This window comes from Hibiscus syriacus, unplaced genomic scaffold (genome assembly GCF_006381635.1).
Source record: "Hibiscus syriacus cultivar Baekdansim isolate YM2019G1 unplaced genomic scaffold, ASM638163v2 tig00000738_pilon, whole genome shotgun sequence".
NCBI classification, from domain to species: Eukaryota; Viridiplantae; Streptophyta; class Magnoliopsida; order Malvales; family Malvaceae; genus Hibiscus; species Hibiscus syriacus.
Genome location: NW_024061816.1, coordinates 1,468,854 through 1,490,007, shown reverse-complemented (window position 1 = coordinate 1,490,007; position 21,154 = coordinate 1,468,854). Strand labels below are relative to the sequence as shown.

General features: G+C 33.3%; 2 protein-coding genes and 1 pseudogene across 2 annotated transcripts; 1 reads left to right on the top strand and 2 right to left on the bottom strand.

Annotated features, from left to right (window-relative positions):
- Window positions 1–763: 763 nt before the first annotated feature.
- On the bottom strand, window positions 764–2,716 carry LOC120213305 (ornithine decarboxylase-like). The gene is made up of 2 exons (XM_039211479.1): window positions 2,076–2,716; window positions 764–1,390 (listed from the first exon to the last, which is right to left on the bottom strand). The coding sequence occupies exons 1-2, from the start codon at window positions 2,677–2,679 to the stop codon at window positions 783–785; spliced, it is 1,212 nt and encodes a 403-aa protein (XP_039067410.1). The 5' UTR covers window positions 2,680–2,716; the 3' UTR covers window positions 764–782.
- A 7,945-nt stretch (window positions 2,717–10,661) lies between these two features.
- On the bottom strand, window positions 10,662–13,761 carry LOC120213313 (annotated as a pseudogene).
- A 672-nt stretch (window positions 13,762–14,433) lies between these two features.
- Window positions 14,434–20,411, top strand: LOC120213918 (multisubstrate pseudouridine synthase 7-like). Its single transcript, XM_039211960.1, is given in 21 exon segments — window positions 14,434–14,677; window positions 15,000–15,009; window positions 15,011–15,079; window positions 15,162–15,365; window positions 15,743–15,951; window positions 16,101–16,173; window positions 16,251–16,307; window positions 16,910–16,989; window positions 17,071–17,133; window positions 17,221–17,308; window positions 17,393–17,495; window positions 17,624–17,727; window positions 17,877–17,950; window positions 18,564–18,628; window positions 18,734–18,909; window positions 19,313–19,380; window positions 19,490–19,550; window positions 19,624–19,661; window positions 19,763–19,831; window positions 19,925–20,112; window positions 20,248–20,411. Coding segments are annotated over 21 exon segments (2,178 nt in total). The 5' UTR covers window positions 14,434–14,462.
- The last annotated feature ends 743 nt before the right edge of the window (window positions 20,412–21,154 follow it).

Below are 21,154 nucleotides of genomic sequence, written 5' to 3'. Positions count from 1 at the left end.
GAGCGGGAGTTTATGTTGCTCGACCTCAATAGTAAAAAAGAGTGTTGTTTTCCTTAGATGATTCAAATTTAACCAGTTATATCTACATGATATTTGTGTATTATCAATGACTTAAAAAAGATTCTGAATATATATTACTTATATTTACTCCTAAAGTATTTAAAAATATTATTTGAAAATAACATTATAAAACTTAATCATAAATTATAAACAAATATTAAAGAAGATAATGTTTGAACATTACTTTAAATTGTTACATGTAGAACACACAATTTAATAACGTCATTGATATTTTATTCAATTTTAGTACAGAATTAATACCGAATAACTGTCTGACACTTCACTTCATAAACTTATTTCAAGAAAGTACAAAATTCTCTCGACTGTTATTAATTTGGGTAAAACTAGATTATTATTTTATTGAATCCCTCAATTATTAAAAATTATAAGATAGTCCTTTTATTATATGATATTAGTTTGTTGAGTAACTCGACTAATAAAAGTTATAAAATAATCATATGACTATTCATATGTTTTAAACTCATTTTTTTTCGTTTAAAAAATTGACGGTTCTTTGAGTTGGATGTCAACAAGCTGACTGAGATATGATAATCGTTTGAGATTATATATTTTATCATATTCTAGTCAGCAGTTTAACGTCCAATTTAAATTGTTGTCAATTTTCTATTGAAAAAGAACGAATTTGAAACATATGAATTGTCCGTTGAAGTACTCAACAAAACAATATCTTATACTCTAACAATATTCTTGTGGTTTACCTATTAATTTTTATTGACGATATAAGTCGGTATGGCTGAGGTTTTAAAGCCATTGAAATCGTTGCCACGAGATGAAGTATAAGCTCCCATGTTATGAAACACCAGCTTATCGTCAACCTCCAGCTCCGGCAATTCGAAACCCTTCAAAACTATATCAGCCGAATCGCATGTCGGTCCAAAAACAGTAGAATTCCACGTTTTCATCTCTTTCGTTCTGCCGTTCTTGCCGGCGATCAGAGGAGTGCAGATCACTTCATCATGATCGTACTTCAAAAAGTTCATAGACCCCGAAACGCCGTCGTCGATCCAATACTCCTTGACCTCATCCCTAACCCTTTTCCCTATTACGCTCGTCGCCAATGTGAACGATGAATTAGCGAAGAACCGACCGGGTTCCGCCATGAGTTTTAAGCCTGGTTCGTCGGGAAAATGTTTTTGTAAAGCGAGTTTCACGGCGGAGGCTGCTTCGGTAAATTTCGGACCCGATGTGAAGCCACCGCCGATGTTTAGGATACGCAGCTTAGGCAACCCGAGTTTGGCTGCTGCGTCGAACGTTGTTTTAGCGACTTCAATGGCGTCTTCGAAGGCGTTGAAGTTAATCGCTCTGCTCCCTATGAGGAAAAACAATGAGAAAAGAAGAGGTGAATAGAAAAATGTTGGATGAGTAGAAATGAATAAACAACCTCATGAGGCAGAGATAAAAACATATTCAAGAGGGATAATAAATTCCAACTAAATCTTTTTAGATTTCATCACAATCACACGTTTAAAATTTAAATATATTTAAAAAAAAAAGGTAAATTACATCAATGGCCCCTAATAATAAAGTGCTACTTTTGAATCCCAATCATTAAAAGTTATAAAATGGTCCTTCAATTATAGGGAGTTGTTTTATTGAGTCCTTCGACTATTAAAAGTTACAAAATAATCATTCGACTATTAATATGTTCCAAACTCATTTTTTTTGTTAAAAAAATCTAAGACAGTTTGAGTTGAACATTAACTTGTTGATTGGGATATAATAGTCATTTGAGATTTTGATATCATATTTTACCATATTATAGTCAAATGGTTAATGTCAAGCTAAGACTACAATAAATTTTTTTAACAAAAAAACGAGTTTAGAACACATAAATAGTCGAGTGATCATTTTGTAATTTTTAATAGTAAGTGAACTAAACATAGGAGTATCCTATAGTCAAGAGATCATTTGTCTACTTTACCCTTAAATGTTTTTTAAAAAAAATATATTAACCATATATGCATATAAAAAAGATATTTTTGCATTACTCGTACCTATATGAAACGAGACACCAATAACTTTAAGCTTCGCTTCTTGTGATGCTCTTAGAAGCGGGATGATTTCACCGGGGAGTGCACCGAATTTGGAACCGAACTTGAACGTCGCGCCGCTGGTTTCCGGAACTTTGACTCGGATCAACAGCGCACACTTGGGGTGCCATTTTCTAATCTTTTCTAGCTCGCAGTTCGAGTCGAAAGTAGTCAAGTTAACACCAACTTCAGCCGCGTACTTGATGTGAGGCACCGGTTTACATGTGTTGGCAAACACGATCCGATCAGGCGAAACCCCGAGAGATAAAACGGTTTCGATCTCGGCACGGCTGGCGCAGTCGAAACCGGTGCCGAGAGCGGCCATTTCCTCGAGGAAAACAGGGTTAGGGTTGCATTTAACAGCGTAGAAAGGTTGAACAAGGGGAAGATTATGGAACCATGTGTGGACCAAGGACCTTATGGCACCCAAATCCAGCACGTAAAATGGGTTCGTTTCGTGTTGTTTTTGGTTCGAAATGACCACCGATCGAATGAAACGAATCAAATCGTGTTTGGATAAAGGTTTTACCGACCCATTTTCCATCAAGTTTGGTTGAGTACCCTCCATTGGAGTAAGCTTGGGGGACTTGTATGAAAGAAAGGAAGAGTAAAAGAAATCAAAAGCGAGGAGTTGTGAGTTGGGGAAACTATCAAGAAGGCCCCTTTTTATAGAAATGGTCTTATAATTGTAGGTCCATTCGTGTCGGCAGTTTGATTCAACGTTTTGAATAGCTTGGTAAAATGTTACTAGAAGGGTAAACAATATAATGGTTGTCCCTTGTTCTCATATGTAATTGGGAGACCTCCGAATTATGAAATGCCCTCCATGTGACTCGATCACACGACCTCAAAGTTAAGAACCTTGTGCTCTACCAACTGAGCTGGATGGTCATTTTACTAGAAGGGTAAACAAGCTTTTCCTTAATAGTACAGTTAAACATCCTTCTTAAATGGTTAGCCTAAAATCCATCTTTCAATAATTTTTTCATTTCCCAATTTTTATTGGGTAAACTAATACGAAAGTCACTTCTATTTTGTTGTTGTCTTATTTTGATCACCGAATTTAAAATTGTTCCATTTTAGTCACTTAAGTTTTCTTGGACCTTTAGAATCACTTGCTGTTGAGTCCCTGATTCAATTTAGGTATAGTCCAATTAAGGTCAATGAACCTTTAGAATTATTAACAATGCTCCTCAACACTTGTTGGGAACTTAGAAATTGTATCAAAGATACACTCACTTATGACATATTTTTCATGTGAAATAATAGTCGCTTTAATACTTCCAATGACAAGTTCGCGTAATTTTCATCATCTATAAACGAATATCTTGAAGATCAATCCCACGTTGGGTTTTTCACAAGCACACATCATTAAAGTTTTAAAAGCAACATATTATTTAAAAATTATTCAAATTTTTATTCAATTTAATAATGTCATTAATATATTTGTTCTCTCGTATTGATATTCCCTAAGGTTATGAGTTCTAGACCACTACTAAGAGCATTCTTATTCCTTTCCCTGGACTCTCCCTCTGGGTAGGATTAAGATTAGATTCAGAATATGTCAAAAAAAATTAAATTCTAATGTATAAATACCTTTACTTAGAGTTCTTAATCCCCTATAAATTAGTCCTTAATCTTTTACTACCATTTAATTCTTTAATTGAATATATTATGGAATATTTAATTTTACAACTCCTTTTATTTATCTATATTTAGTTAATCTTACTTTAAGTAAAATTAATCTTACTTTTCGAAAAATCATTTGGACTCAAAACCAATTTTCGAAAAACCAAGGAAAAACTAAATCAACTACTCGATTCTTTATCCGATTCTACTAACTCGAATTTTAGGATGTTACAAAATGTGGCATGCATTTGGTGTCTTTTATAATCGAATTATGATTGTTTAAGTTTAGATTATGTTTGTATGTCTTTCTAATTACTTGGTTTTGTCAAAGCTTAAGGTTATGCCTAGGTGTGCTTGAATTAATGTATGATCAAATGAGTGAATATAAACTATTAGTATAGTAATAAGCATGATAGTTGTTATTGGTTTGATGAATGCATTTTCTAAGTGAGACATTAAAAGATGTATGCTAAATCAATTGTAGCAAGTCACCTAGTAAGGTAAGGATTGAAAGGAACAATGCATGTTTGGTTAATAATTGAGCTTGAGATCTTGACAATCCTATGCTTATGTTATGTTTGCTTATTTTATTTTGTGGTGTAAATTGGTGCCCTACTGTTTCGGAGTGACTATTTTAATTAACTTTTGTGTAAAAGATCAATTTCTTGGTCCCGATAAAAGCTAAAAATCACGTGATCTATAAAGTCCGTAAAACCCAACTACCAATCCCTTTACGCATCCATCGTTAAAAGTTAACAAAACTGCTTACATGACATTTTCTTAAACAAATCAGTGTTGACGTAGCATTATCTTATGGTGATACATCCACATCACTATTAATTTTTAAATGGTGAGTGACCAAAATGAAACCAAAACGTAAATGTTAGGTATGATTTTAAGACAAAAAATAGTTAGGTAATCAAAATGGAATAAAAGTAATAATTGAGATACTAAATGTGTAGTTGACCCTATTATAATTAGTACTTTCCTTCTTTGTCTCCGTCATCTTCATTTACACCTCATGACACTTGAATCTTTTCCTCAAACCCGCCTCCTACTCATTTTTTTTTGATCCCATTAACGTTGTACATATCTGGAGTCAGAAAATCTTTTATGTTATATTAAATGTATATTTATTTTTTTATATATTTTTTAAAAAATCATAAAATTATATGTGTCACTTTAATAATAATCTAGCTTCGCCGATGATTAATATGATATTTCATATGTATATATATTATAACAATCTTTTTTTATTAATATATGATAATCAGAGTCGTCTTGGAGATTTTTAGGGTCCTGAATAACTCAGCAAAAATTTAAAAATAAGGCTCATAGAATGAAAATATCATTAATTTAAACAATTAATTTAATATTTTATTAATAAACCATAAGAATAATTAAACTTTATCAAATACATTATTTTCATTATTTTATTAAGAAAATAAAACTAAAATAATAAGGGACGTTCATTAACTTACAAGTTTGTCACTTGAAAAATCTCATCCTCCGAGCATTCTTTGAAACAAATTCATCAATCAAGTCTTCATAAACAACTTTATCTAAAATCTCATTCCCGATTGCCACAAGAGCTAGTTCATTAAGTCTTTCTTGTGACATAGAACTACGCAAATAAGATTTGAGCAATTTTAACTTCGAAAAACTTCTTTCGGCAATTGCAACTGTCACATGAATGGTTAACAATATTCTTGAGACTTTGTTCTTCCGAAAATTATCAAATCCAAAAGTCCAAAACATCAAATGTTCTTCTTGAATTTGAATGAATTGAATTGTGGGTATGGTATAAATAAGAAAGATATATATATATATATATATATATAGTATATTTAGATTAGAATTAAATAAATGAGAAAAAAAATCTAATTATGAGAAATTAAAAATATTTAATTATTTTACCGTTAAAGCTTTGAGTTGTGTGGTAAATTAATGAGTTAAAATAAAAAATGGACCCATCAATTATATATGAATTTATAATATATATATATCACATGTACCCTTTAAAGTTTTGGACTGTTAGGAGCGAAATTAAATGTGAAATTATGGATATGGGCTCCATGATAATATCACTATTGCTTTTGATAACTAATATTTATATAGAATGGGGCCCTCATCGAGCAATTTAGAAGGGGCTGAGAAAGTGCTCAGGTTGCTCTCTTCAAAAGCCGACTCTTATGGTAACTATATGTAGTATTATTTGTTCTAAAGATTTTTAATAATTTATCAATGAATGTTTAAATATTATGTAGTTGTCGGTATTTGAATCTAAAATCTTTAATAATATCAATTATTCTTTTAATCACTGAAGTCGCTTAATTCGTGCATATTATATCATTCTAAAGATTATGGCATTAGATTATATATTGTATTAATATTTAATTATTATGAAATTTTGATTATCAAATTCATTATTATTATAATAAATAATGTTAGATTAAACGAATTACAGACACCCGTCTTTAAAAATGATTGTTAAAATTTAAAATTTAAATTAAATTGATCGATTTTAAAATGTTAAGGATCAAATGACGATTTTATCAGGAAAAAAACCGATTGTAAACTAATGGAGATTTTGAATTTTTGATTCATATTTAACTGTTGTACCTTAGTCGACTACAACATCCAGAACAAATTCACTCGCCACCTTGTTTCTCTGTCTCAAAGGTGGCATAAAGAAGAGGAAGAAGAAGATACCTACAACCGTCTCAAAGGGTCTGTGTTTTAATTGATTATTATTATTATTATTAATTTTATTTAAATTTTTGTAGACCAAAATACAAGCCTAATGTAGCCAACCTAAACATAACTAGGGTTTTGTCATGTTCCCCGGCCGCCAGACCCTTTCAGCCGTTGGATCTGTGCTTGATCCAATGACCTAGATGATGTGATACTAGGGTTTCACCCTAACCCTAGCTTCTGCCACAACTGTCGCCACCAACTGTCGTTGCCTGCTCCTGCAACCGCCATCGTTTCATTCGGGCTTCAACACATCAATCAATCAAAAGAGAGCAAAAAAAGTTTGCAATTTTTTTACTCAGATAAAACAAGAACAAATCAAATCAAAGTGATGAAAAAAATCATATCCATAGCCACCCTACCCAACCATCAAATCGAGTCTCACCATAAAACTCGAGGAAGATTCAAACAAAAGGGGACCGAAAAAGAGGGATTCAAAAAAAGAGAGGAGAATCGAACAGAGAGCAATCCAACAACAGAGGAGAAAAAAGAGAGAAAAACCAAAACTAAGAGGGAAAAAATCAAACCTTTATTTGGGTTTGAAGCCTCATATCGAAGATCCCTTTAGTCAAAGTCTTCATTGGTGAATAGGAACAACATAACTTGACGAGGGTTTCATCAGACGGTTGGATCGACGACCACGAGAGGTAAACTCTTCGGTTGTGAACCATTCCACTATCCGCCACTCCACTCACTCATCTGAATCATTCACCACCATTTTTACAATCACCAACTAACAACACCAAACACCCCACTATCCGCCATCACCAAAAATCAATCTGTGAACCACCCTTATCATCAATGTCCAAAATCCCCAAAAGAAAATTAACCAAATAATTATCCTTTAACAAACCTTAAACCAACGACCCAAAAAGGAGTGGAAAAATTGTCATCGACTTCATGTCTATACGGACTATAGAAATCTTCACAATCAGTGACGATGGAGCAACTCTTTTATTATTTTCTAGGGTAAACAAATTTCATTTTAGGTAATTTTTATTTGCTTTATTTGTTTTCTCTTTTTCTTTTAACATATATTTTAATGATTAAAAAAATTAACTAAGTCAGGTTTAATGTCGTTGAAAGTTAACGACATAGTGATAAAAAAAGTTCAATGTCTAAAGTTCAGTGAGCAAATTGAAAAAAAATGAAAGTACGGTAGTGAAATAGAAAAGAAAATAAAGTTTAGTAAGTAAACATGTAATGTACCCATAAAATATTAGGAGATCAAAGTGAATTTTTTTTTTTCAAAAGTGAAACTGCATATAACCATTAAGAAAATTGATTCCATGCAAATATTAATCGGTATGAATAATTTTTTTATACACAAATTATGTAAACTAAAAGTGATTCTAAAATTTAAATTTTTAAACCTTAAATAAATTATCTAATATAAAATAAATAAATTTATATATAAGATATTTTCCGCTAATTATTAACTAGATGATCGATGTAAAAATAAAAGTGATGCTATTTATAGGAATTTAAACATGAGAAACACAATACAAACTAAGTTACTTCAGTGATTACAAGTAATTGTTATTTCTAGATATCTTAGATTTGATCTTTGTGAAAGAAAATATTTTAACGTGTTTATTATTAAATGATTTAAAATTTTTAAAATAGCTATTACTCTTATAATCAACTAAATTTAATAAAAAAAATACGGAAAAAGGAATAAAACTGGGTCGGTTTTTGTCCTTTTTTAACAAATTTGTGCCTGTTTAAAATGTGCAAGGGGAAGACATCACACATTTACTATTTCGGTCGGGAACAAGAAGGACGGTTACTTTAATTCTCATAAATGACTAAAAACGACGAGTTAATTTAAGAAATCTGAAATAATATTTTATTAATTAAAGCGTTTTTATAAAAAAAACACATGAAATTAAATATCTGTATATAAAAGTATATATTAAAATAATTTTGTTACTGGCATCTATTTTTTATGCAAAAAATAATACTAACGCATTATTTATGATATTATAAATAAAGTAATGATAAAAAGAAATCATTTTAATCTATATACAAATAAAATTTTATTAATTTAAAAATAAATAAATAACATTACTTTTAACGGAGTTTGAAATCATCTCTCTTATTTACTTAAGCAAAATTTTAATCATAAATATGTGTTAATATTAAAAAAAATAAACTAATTATCTTAAGTAAATAATTTGTCTGTCCCAAGTTTTGAACTAAAGAAAGTAGGTTAAAAAAATATTCAATTAACAAAACAATATTACATTAATGATAAGAAAATTATGTTCCATTAAAGATCTTATAAATTAAAAAAATAGTTGTAATAGAATATGATATTCAAATTTAAAGATTTTCTAAACTCATCAAGTGATTTTTTAGTGGTCGAAAAGAGTGTTGTTTTAAAAAAAAATTAGATTTAAACAATTTTATCTGTAGAGAGTATATACATCGTCAATAAATTAAAAAAAATTATGAATCCCATAATCACCTTTTATTATTAAAAAAAAATAAAATTACTAGAAGTGACAGATAAGACATGAGAATGTCGGTTACATTGCTCATTACATGTTGCTCACTTCCTTATTCATAAATATTTTTATGATAATTTTTAAATTGTACAATGTGAATAAATAGTGGCGGAGCTAAAATTTGGTGAGGATTTATATGCGTCTATATTGAAGTTTAAATTTTGTTCGATTAATTATTTATTTTATTGATGGTGTCTATCCTGAAATTTTTGTGCCCACTCTAAAGTTTGAGTTTTCTTCGATTAGTTATTTTTTTTACGGACGAATCTCACCCTGAACTTTTATTTGTCTCTATTCCATTTAAAAACTTTATATTGTTAACATATATGTGATCATCTTAAAAATTATTTTTGGATTCGTTACTGTGAATAAATGATTTATATAAATATAACCTAAATTTGGTCCTTACATTTAACAAATAAGATAAGATTATAGCGGAACTTATTGCTTACAAGTACGTAAATTATTTGGGAATCCAATGGTTATTAAACACAAAAAAGAAATTAGGGTTTCAAATTTAATTCTTTTATATATAACATGTCATATATTTTTATTTTTTAAAATCTAATTTTTTAATGTTGCAACTAAGTGGTGAGCATGTTTTGATTCTTAAACAGCTGCTTTATAATAGTTTTTCACATTTTAGATGAAATCACAACAATAATAGTTTAGTACCTAAATTATTAGTTTTTGTTCATTTTAGTATCTAAACTTTTATTTTTTTTAAATCATACTTAATGTTTAGATTTTGTTTAGTTTTAACGGTTGACGTTAAAAATTTAATGGGTGATATGCATTTGACACCTTTTTATAGGTAAATTGTATCATTTATCATTTAACTATCTTCTCACTCCTATTTTGGTCACTAAGTTAAATTAGAGTGATTAAAATAGGTGCAATTTGAAAGTTAAATAGTTAAATTGAAAGTTTTAAACTTTAGTACCAAAATACGAGTGAGAATATAGTTGAAAGATGAATGATGTAATTTGCCTATAAAAAAATACACTGTTATATTTTTACCGACGAAGTACTAAAATGAAACACGAATTAAACATTGGGTTTGGTATGTTCTAAAATGGAATAAAATTGATAATTTAGGTACTAGACGTATAATTTACCATAAAATTTAAAGCATAACCTACCTTAAAATTTAAAGGGTTCCTTCTGTCATTTTTCAAATGGAGAAGTGAAATATAACAGTTGATTTTGATTGTGTGTGAACCGTATCATTGAAAGTCCTATTTTCATTAACAAAGTAAATTTCCTCCCACCATTATATTCTTGAAAACACATGATCAACCCATGTCAGGATAATGAGAACATAATATGGAGATATAATCTTTCAAAAACCATCCAAATACACTAAAAAGATTAACATACTTGTGTCCAACATTCATTCTCGACGCTCGATAACTGAAATCCAGACTCCAGAGGAAGAAAAAAAAAATCATAAGTTTTTCTAGTTTCGTTATGGCAGTTCCTTAATAATACATCAAAACCTCGTATAAATGACAAGAACGGCAAAAGAAAACGTAAAGCACACAAGAATGGCTAACGGTAACCCAAGTTTATCGAAGGCTGCGAAATTTTGAATCTTTAAAACAGAAAATTCATATTAGACCCCTTTTGTCCTTCTATTCTAGAGTATGTGACAATAATGCAAGTGTTCGAATGATGTCATCGGTGCCGAGACTAAGTTTTCAAACTTCTTAAAGCAGAAGTAAGCAAACCGAGTTTCTCGGAGGCTCTCTTCTTATAGTCTTTCTCCAAGGCTGTTGCTGCCAAAGAATGGAGCTCCGGACTCTCCTTGTCTTCCTTGTTCCTTCCTTTCGAAACTTGTGCTATGGCTGAGGTGCACTGAATAAGAGGATCGAACTTCACGTTAGAAAGATAAAATTCTGAGGACACGGGACGAGTGCATGACTAGTTTTAATAAGATTTCGGTTATTATAAGGATAAAAAGGCCGATGCATGTGTCTAATAAATAGTACTGCTTCTTAATTCTTAAATGGAAGATAAGGAGCTTACCAAGCAAATTCCGAAAAGTGCTCGAGTATTCTTACCCCCGGTCAAGTCTATAGTGGATGCATAATATTTCTTTGCAGTCTGAAGGTTTTCTAGTCCACCGAGTGTGTAGAGCACCTGTTTTTGAAAGGTATAATACATAATCATTGAAACAATAATTACGAGAACTGAAAGCGTACGAGCTAGAAGACATCATGTCAAACTGATATCCATAACCTCCATCAAGAAGTTACCTTCTTGGTTAGTCAGGCACCATTGGCATTCTAAGGTTAATTCATGGTCCGTGTGTTCTTACATAATGGTAACAACTATGGAATTGGTTCTTCGTATTACAGTCTTTATATTTTTGCAGAATCGTAATTACTATGGAACTAGTTCTCGGTTAGGCGGATTACTTATGAAAAAGGAAAACCCAAATTCATTAAAGAAGACATTGATGAAACGAGATGCGGAATGTTATTATATGAGAACATGGAATTCAAGAGACCCTAATGAAATAGCATCTTAGATTCGAAATATATTAAAGAAGACACTTACATCAGCATAGGCCAAATGATATAACGGAACTGTAGGTTGAGACAAAATAAGCTCCTCATAGCAGAATGCCGCTTGCTTGTACCTGATTTATCAACAAAAGCAAAATGGCTAAAGCTACCTGGTATTTTATGAATTGGCAACGTAAGAGGAGATAAGATCGAGGTCCATAAATTAACACTCACATTTGTAGGGAGACATATGTCTCTCCGCAAGTTCTCTCCAAGCCTCGTGATCCGCCATAAATCTAGCAAAAGAAGAGCAAAAATTGAGAAACATTTGCTCTTCAGCATATTATCGAATTAGGAAACAATACCAATAACGAACAGACGGAAAGATCTAAAACTTTAAAGAGATATCATACATTTCAAGATATTTATTAAGCAATTCTATAGCCCCTGAAATATTTCCTTGAGCTTTGGCCATGGCCATTTTCCGCTTATGTATTACCTGCATGAGAATAGAATATTTTATCATTAATCCTTTTTGCACAACATTTCTCAATAAAAAAATGATCATTAAGATCCTTTTTAGAGAGGAGAGAGAAAAGGAGGTGGTGATTGAGAACTGGCTGTGGAATTTACTTGATCAAGTGGATTGTCCTCTAAAAGGCTCGTGTAAGCTTTTTCTGCCTCAGCCCAGGATCCCTTTGCTTCAAGTAACATGCCATTTAGTCTCCCTGTTGTTAGACCATGACAAAACAAAACCACTAGGTCATAACATGATAGAAATACAGTCATCAGCAACACATCCTTTCTAATCCAAAATAATCGAGACTAATTTATGAACAAATTCAGCCATCCTTATTCACGATTAAAGATATTGGTAGGTAGAAGAATGTTGGCCAAGATGTTCAGAACATAAGCTTAATTTAAGGAGCGTCTCAAAGGGGTAGGCCAGAAATGTGTGGTTCACATATAAATCAACAGCAAGATATATATTTAACTGCCTTTTATGCTTACCAACCCTTTTGCTCTCTGGAAATTTTTTCTGCAAAACCTTTATGCAATCCTGCAATATTAAATCACACAAACTTATGTCAGCCAACTTCATAAACCTACTATCAATCGATAACTAGAGCATCTAAGCTACACCACACTGCAATTCAACAAACAATGAAAGAAACTAACAGGATAAAAGTTGATGTCAACAAAGCCAAAACCAAAAATATTGAACAAGAGTTGCACCATACTGAACGTGCAAAAGGATAAAGCCAGAATATTCAAACTAATGCCTTGACGCAATAGAAAATGGAGTAAACAAGCACCTCCATAAGGAACTAATAGCAAAAGAGAAACCATAACAACATGAAAATGGCCAACCCCATGTATAATCACAAAACGAATAGGTTTTTGTACATAAATGGAAGTTCCGATACTAAAAAATTTTGTAAAATCAATCCAAAATGGAAAAAACTTGACGGACAAGATCTTACCTTTGCAACATCTAGACATTGGCAATCCAAAGCAGCAATAGCTACCTGCTCATATAGAGTCCATTCTGCATCAAGATATAAGTAGCTGTTAGTAATTAGACATGTTGACCAAAGTGAGCCATAAATTAACAGAAGAAACAGAAACAGACAACAATTTGGCTTAAACACACCACTTGAAATCACAATCCAACAGATCAAAGAATACAAAAAACCACAAAGCTTCAAGCTTTAAATTCAAGCAAATGAATAACAGGGCAGCAATCCATAAAACTTCAATTTGTGAAATTCAATTAAAACTAAAGTTAGCTAATAAATGAAGAGCAAAGAGCTCTAAAACCAAAACAAATCTAATTACAAGAAAAACTCAAAATTCAAATCAAACACTTTGGAATCATCGTATTCAAGCAAAACCCAAAATTCAGAAATCAATCAGAGCTAGAAAAATGAAAGACCAACCTTCAGGGCCAAGAGCAGATCGTTTTTTGGGGTCATTTAAGATCGGCAAGCCATACTTGAAGACTTTCTCTGAACGTCTAACTTTGAGCGTCCTGACAAGGCAAAGATACTCCCAAGCACCTCCTCCTCCATTGTCCACCTGGTTTTCTAGCCTGTTTAATTGGGGGTCTCCTCTGTTTTGCCCACCATCTCTCTCTCTCTCTCTCGATGGCAGTCGTTTTACCGTTTTTGCTCTGTTTTTGGTTTCTCTCTCTACTCTGTATCTCTTACTAGTGGCCGTTGTTTTGGATCTCTAAAACGGGTCACAACTCATTGAGTGTTTGGTGCACTTTGCTTTGTTTTTTATGTTGTGTTTGGTTCCACTTCCAAGTAGGGATCACCGGACCCAATTTGATGGTTGGACTCGATTTTATTGGATCAAATTTTTAAAAAAATAAATTTGAGTAGGATTAGATGAAATTTTTTAGATAAATTTGATGGGGTTGAGTTTAGATTTACGATGAAAATATTCGATCTAATTAGACTCAAAAAATAATATAACTATATTTTTATATATTTAGAGTTAATTAGGATAATATTTCTCTATATATTATTTTTTAATTATTTCTATATTCTATTAAATAAAATTAAAACATTTTACATATATATTTGTTTCAGATTAAATCAATATCAAATTTTATTTCAATAATACATATTAAAATTGTATCAAATTTTGAGTAAAAAATATATAATTTTTAGGTCAATTCAAATTGGCTAAAAACCCGACGCATACTCGTCCGTACTTCCAACTCATCGTCATTGCCAACGCCATTGTTGAAGGACATTGGCCTTTTTCTCTGTTTTCTTATATTCACCTTAAACCTATTTCTTGGTCAAATGCCCAAATTATACAATGGCCTCAAAGGCCCAAAATAAAGCACCAAGACACTAAAGAAGAAGACCCCATCAAAGCAGTGAAACGCAGCGTATTACAGCCGACCAGTAAACCCTGGGAAACCAGAAGAAGAAATGTGGCGTTATGGCGTCTCGATTCTAAAACCCAATAACTGTTATTTCCACTGCAAAAGGAACTACTTTTCATTTTCAAAATCAAACTTGAAAAATTCCCAAATCAACAAGTCCTCGAATTCCTTGACTGTAATGGCGACCATTACCGAATCCAATGTGGGAATCCTCTGTTTCATCTCTAACCTTCCTGGTTTCCGTGGCATCCTCAAACAAAGGTGAAAAGTCCCTCTTTTTTGTTTATTTTTATAAAAAAAACATCCTTTAAAACCCACTTTTATACTTAGCAATCTATTTGTTTAATAAGATTCTGGAGTGAGGTTTAGTTTAGTGGTAAATAGTCTAGCTTGACTGAAGCCAGTGCTTTTTAGCTGTGTCTTTGTACGTATAATGAGGTTCTTTGTCGTTAAAAATAATGATAGAAATGTGGAATGAGGGAAATTGGAAATTTTGAGAGGGATTTTCCTTGTTATGAAATGGGTTATAATTGCAGTTGGCAATGGAATTTTGTAATTTGTTTTATTGGGATCTTTTTTGTAGGTATTCTGATTTTCATTGTGAATGAAGTAAACAATGAAGGAAATGTTGTTCATTTGACCTCTTTAGATGCCCCTCCAGAGGTGATCTGAATCAGATTCTTTTTTTCAAATTTAGTTTATGTAAAGTTAATAGATTGTAGTCTTTTTTTCTTTTTTGATATAGACTCTGGCTTTCGAGGAAGGTGAAACAAAGACATCCGATCAACTTAACAAAAGTTATGCGTCTGAAATTGAAAAATTCAGATCACTTGCATGTGAAACTGATGTGGATCAGTTAGAAGCTTTAATTAACCAAATTACTTCAGGCAGTGAAAAAGATATCTCCCCCATTGTTCTATCTCCAGACTCTGACAAAGCTCATCGAACGGTAAGTTTTTTGATTCTTTTCCAATTTATATATCCATTAATCTTTCTGTGCAGGGATAAATTCCAGTTACAGACGCACATATGATTTTAATGACGGCATATGAATACTGATTAGCTATGTATTTATGTATTTATTTATACATGCATTGCATTTTATCTAAATTTTTAATTTTCTGACTGCCGGAGGTCTTCCACGGAAGCTACTCTCAACCTGGCGTTGGGGGTAGCCTACTACCCTACCTCCCCCTTACCCCATACATATGGGAATTGGGTTTTGTTGTTGTTGTTGTTGTTGTTGTAGGGTTGTACTCAATCTTTTGTGAAGAGGGAATCAAACTAATTAGAAGAGCCTTTTAATTTTTATTTTGACATTTTCAGGCAATGCATAATTTCTTTAAAGAGAATCTTAGATTTCTTGTCACTGACACCGTTGATGGACCTGATTCTTCCTCAAAATGCATTCGCGTGAGATTAAATTCTGGGAATAATAACAGGGGAGGAAATTTCAAGAAAAGGAAGAGAGGTGATAAGCCTTTTGATAGTAGAGGTTCAAGCCACTGGCCAGAGCATCTTGGCAAGTTCCTTAGGTAACATGTTGCTCTTCTGCATTAATTTGACCCCCTTTTAAAATAGTAGGGGAAAATAATCGTTTTTAGTTTTCTATCAATGCCATGAAATGTCTAGTATTGGATTTGAACTACATGTTGAAGGTGCTATTGTCTATGTTAATATTCAGATTCCATCTTTTCAAGGAGAATAAAGATACACAGGAAGCTTTAGGATTAATTGGAAAGATGCTTGCTATTCAGGTATGAGGAATGGTTTATTGAAATCCTGTGGTTGCCTATTCAGTGGAAACCATTTTCATGGATCTTTTGTTTGACAGACAAGGTCATTTGGTTTTGCGGGTACAAAAGATAAGCGTTCAGTTTCAACTCAAAGGGTAAATTGGTCCTGTTTTTGCTGCATTTGTGCTAAATTAATCGATGTTTTGGTTGGAGATTACTTGCTCTGGCTTGCATTTTGTAGCTCATTTTGGAAGATTATATGTTCAATAGCCCGCGTGATGTAGCGTTAATTATATTCTAAACTATCTTTTTGTCAAATCTAGTCTTTAGCATCTTGAAGAAACTGATGGATGGATGTCACTCTGAAATTTTATGAGGTACAAAGTAAAAAGAAATTGTTGAATTGTCAATCTCTTGACCATAGAATCTATAACCAATAACTTCGTACTAGAAGAACTGGGATATGCCAAAGATGCCATAGAATCTAGTCTGTTCATTATGGTCCTTATGGTTTTGCCGAACTCTTTTAGTATTCATTTCAAGGGTATAGAGTTTAAAGCAATAAAATGCTGCTGCCTGATTAATGGCTTGTCGCTCCGTCTTCATTTTAAATGCCTCCAGCACTCACTGTGTGAAGAAAATGGATGGTCTGTGGCTATTTTATATTTTTCTTATTCATGTACAGTTGTGTGTATCTTTCTCTCTCTCCCCTGCAAAATTTATCATGTTTAAGTGGAGCACTTTGTTGGATTTCCAGGTAACTGTTTTCAAGCAGCATGCAAGTAGATTAGCTGCCCTTAATGAAAGGTTGATTGGTATAAAAATGGGAGACTTTTGGTAAGGGTGATGGATTTAACTTTCTCTTCCTATCAAGGTACTGTGTTATGAACCATTATTTATGGTGCGATAATAATCCAGCTATGTCAAGGATGACCTCCTTCTTGGGCAGCTTTTGGGAAACCATTTCACCATCACATTGCGGTGAGAGTTTCCCACTTGTGAATTATGTTTCTATGTTGTCTCATAAAGTTAACACCCATCACTCATCGAACTCATTTGTCTCCTCAGAGGAGTTGTTGCAGATTCTGAAGATACTATTAAAGCATCTGCAGAGTCCTTGGGAAGACATGGCTTCATCAACTACTTTGGTTTACAAGTACTTCCTTGATCATTCTCTCTTCCCCCTTTTCCTGATTTCTTCTTTCTCTTATATTCTTTTTAAAACCTTCATAATTTTCAGCGTTTTGGAAGTGGCTCTATTCCAACTCACCACATCGGTGCTACATTACTGCGAGGAGAGTGGAAAGCTGCTGCAAGCATTATTCTTGATCCAAGAGAAGGGGATATCCTTTTTTACGTTTGATAATTTATTCCTTTTTGGCAGTGTTTTTAATATGCTAGACTACTTGAAGGTCTGTGTTCAGCTCGGGGATACATTACCAGTTGTTTTCTTGACTTAAGTTCTAAATACAAAGAAATATTATAAGCAAGGCGAGGGAATATTATAAAGAAACTGGTGACATAGATGGTACTCTCAGGCAATTACCTCGCCATTTAGTTGCAGAAAGGGCTATGGTAAGCTCCCAGCTTTGTCACTCCTCCTAGGCATTGATATCCATTTATATATTTTCAAAAGGGTGCATAGTCAATATTTTCTTTTGTGTATGTTTCATAGTAAAAATGAATATTTATTTCCCCCCCCCTCCCTTTTCATTTTCATACAGCTGCAGTGTTTGAAGAAATGTCCTGGGAATTACTTGCAAGCCCTGAAAGCTATACCTAGGACTTTGAGAATGATGTAAGGGCTTGATGTATTGGCAACTGGGGAATATAATTTTTCTTAATTCTAAAACAGTTAGCCTCATAGACAAGGAATGACCATGGTGTGCTCTAAGTTTTCGTCGTTGGTATATTTTGCTGTAATAACCATATAAGTAGATGCAGGCTCAATCTGTTACTTTGCTTGTGTATTCATCTCTCACTGCTGCATATTTCTGGTTTAAATCAATCATGCATTACCTTGAGCATGGATTGCTCCGACATATTGAACAGGAAACACATGATAATAGAAACCAAGTCAATTTAGTGCTGCTTCCACTAATTTTGAAGTTACTGAATGCAGATTCTTGAACTGCCAAACTACTCTATCTATTTTCTGGAAGCATGTTTAATATCAAACTTTATTGTTTATATGTGCATGCTATTTAATAATAATTACTGATATCCTGTTTACTACAGTAGCTTATTTTTTTTACTTACAGAGTGCTTGTTTACCCTTGTGTGTCATTCATGTCAATGCATGAGTCAGATAGTTGAGTTGAATACCGTATCCTAATTGATTGATGTTGGGAATTATGTTAAGATAATTATTGAGATATTGAATCTTAGATTTTCTCTTTTCTATTGATCAGGTATGTACATAGTTACCAAAGCTATCTGTGGAACCATGCAGCAAGCGTGAGAGTGCAAAAATATGGTACGAAGGAAGAAAGCCATTATCGGGTTTGCTGTTTGTTGTATCTCTTTTAAAATGTTTCTAGTTAACCGATCTAACATTATTCTGTTAACCCACCATATGCAGGAAGCAATGAAGTTGTACTGGGAGACTTGGTATATATCGAAGGAGATGATGCGGAAAAAATGAAAGTTGTACCGTTCGAAAATGAAGATGATAGCATTGAAGATGCAGATGATTGTAGTCAATTAGATGAAATATCTGGAAAAAATCTTCCACTAGAGAAAAATAATCTTGTTAAGGTCAGTTATCACTTTTTATTCAATACCCTAGATGATAATTTCTTTCCTAATTTCGGTTTGTTTGTAAATGTGAAAGATTTTCAGATTATGGTGTCATTAACTAATGATCTGCTGCATTCCTATGTTATTTGGAATGGAATGTGAGTGTCGGATTCGGGCACATGAACATGGCGAGCATGTTCAATGTTTTAAATTTTTTCCAAGTATTTGGAGGATCTTTGGATAATCGTATACACGTATACTCGTATCCTCATACCACCATATCTGGATATACTTTGGATGTGTGTCTATATGGAAACTTCAAGAAAAATGAAGAGTCGGAGCATATAGTTGTATATTCACTTAGCATCAATCTTTTGAACCTAAATTCAAAGTATTTAAGATAGCTTTCACTTTCTCTCAGGTCATAACTGCAGCAGATATCAGTGCTGGAACTTATACTATTGAGGATGTCGTCCTTCCTATGCCTGGGTAAGGGAATATCAAAGGAGTCGTAGAAGATTTTACGATGCTCGTATCATTTCTGTAATGAACAGTTATTTGTTTCTTTGCTGACAATGTTATCATGTGTCCTTGGCAGTTCTAGAATTATTTATCCAACGAACGAGGTTACCGATGTTTATCATGATATGGCAAAGAAGGTTTGATATCTTTATTTGTATATATATATTAAATACAGACTGGTTCTAAACATTTTGGTTTTTTTAATCAGAGGATGGCATCAGCTTGAGAGAGAGCGTACATAGTACAAAGTACATATTCATGATTGAAACCATCTCTATATTTTCCCAAGAATTTATTCCTGCTGCCATCTCCATTTTCATCTTTCTTTTCTTTTAAATTTTCGTTGCAGGGAATTTTCAATAACCAGCATGACTGGAAGCTACAGGCGTGTTTTTCAGAAGCCGATAGACTTTCAATGGTATGGTCTGCTTTTCTTAACATCTTTTCTGGAAGTGTTATTCTTTTAGGTGAGTAGGCAAATTGTAGACCAACATCATTTATGCTGTTTCAGGGAACTGCTATCATATACGGATGGAAATATAGCATTGTCAGAGACTGATTTAGACAAAATTGCCAAAACTAAACCTGTGAACCTGGTCAAAGAAGAGCATCTGACAAATGGAACCGAAGGGAAAGAGCCATTTGATCATCCAGACCAAGTAGAGAGCTTCGATGATGACAAAAAGTTTTCAACTGACTGTAGACACCCGTTTTTGTCCGGGTCTTTTTTTTATTATTATCATTTAATCATTTATATATTTATTATTATTATTATTATTATTATTATTATTATTATTATTTAACTTACAATTTACATATTACACTGTTTTGCAGGCCAACCCATGCCCAACAAACGAAGCCCAATTGACCCGAGCCCATACCCATCACTCAGCAGCCCGATTGCAAACCCTAACCTTAGGGTATCAACATCCCAGCGCCGCACCAACATAGACCATTCGATCTGGACCCATTCAACGGTCCAGATCGATGGTAAATAGGGTTTCACAACCCTAAGCCAATCCAATCGTCGTGCCTCTTCAACGTTCCAGTAGCCGTTCAAGCCGAATATCACTGAGCCTCAAGCCACCGTCGAACCTCTCATCGAGTCAATCTATCATCCACAGTGACAACAAGGCCATCAAATACCAAACCAGTCAGAGCAATCAGAGAAAAATAAAGGAAAAAATCAAAAGAAAAATCCAAATGATGTCCTAAGGTACATCTAGCCTCTGTCGACCCTAGTGTCTCGGGCAGCAAATTCAATCATCACAAATCATGGAAGCTAACATAAAATCAAAAAAAGAGAAGGCAGATAAAAGGGGGGAACCATTCGGGGTTCAAGGAAGGAAGGGGAGGGAGTTTTCAGAACAAAAAAAGAAAATATAAAGAAAACAGAGAGAGAAAAAAAGAAGCTTACCGAGGAGGGAGGTTCGGCGAAGGCATGCAAGGAGTTCAAAGGTCACCGTGTCTTGTTGTTTCGAGAGGTAAATCGGCAGATTTAGGAGACTGGGGTAGTGTTTAGGCAAAGTGGAGTGGGGTTTTGAGTAGTGGGGGTTGAGATGATTCTTTTGATGGTTGTTGGGCATCTCCGGCCGCCGTCGTCGCCGCCGTGAGCGCCACCGTCGACGGCGTTATTTCTTTTCTCTTATGTGGGAGTTGAGAGAGTTTAAAACTCTCTAACTCCCCTCTGTTTTTCGAAGGCAAGCAAATGAGGAGAAGTGAGTGACCTAAGCCCCATTTT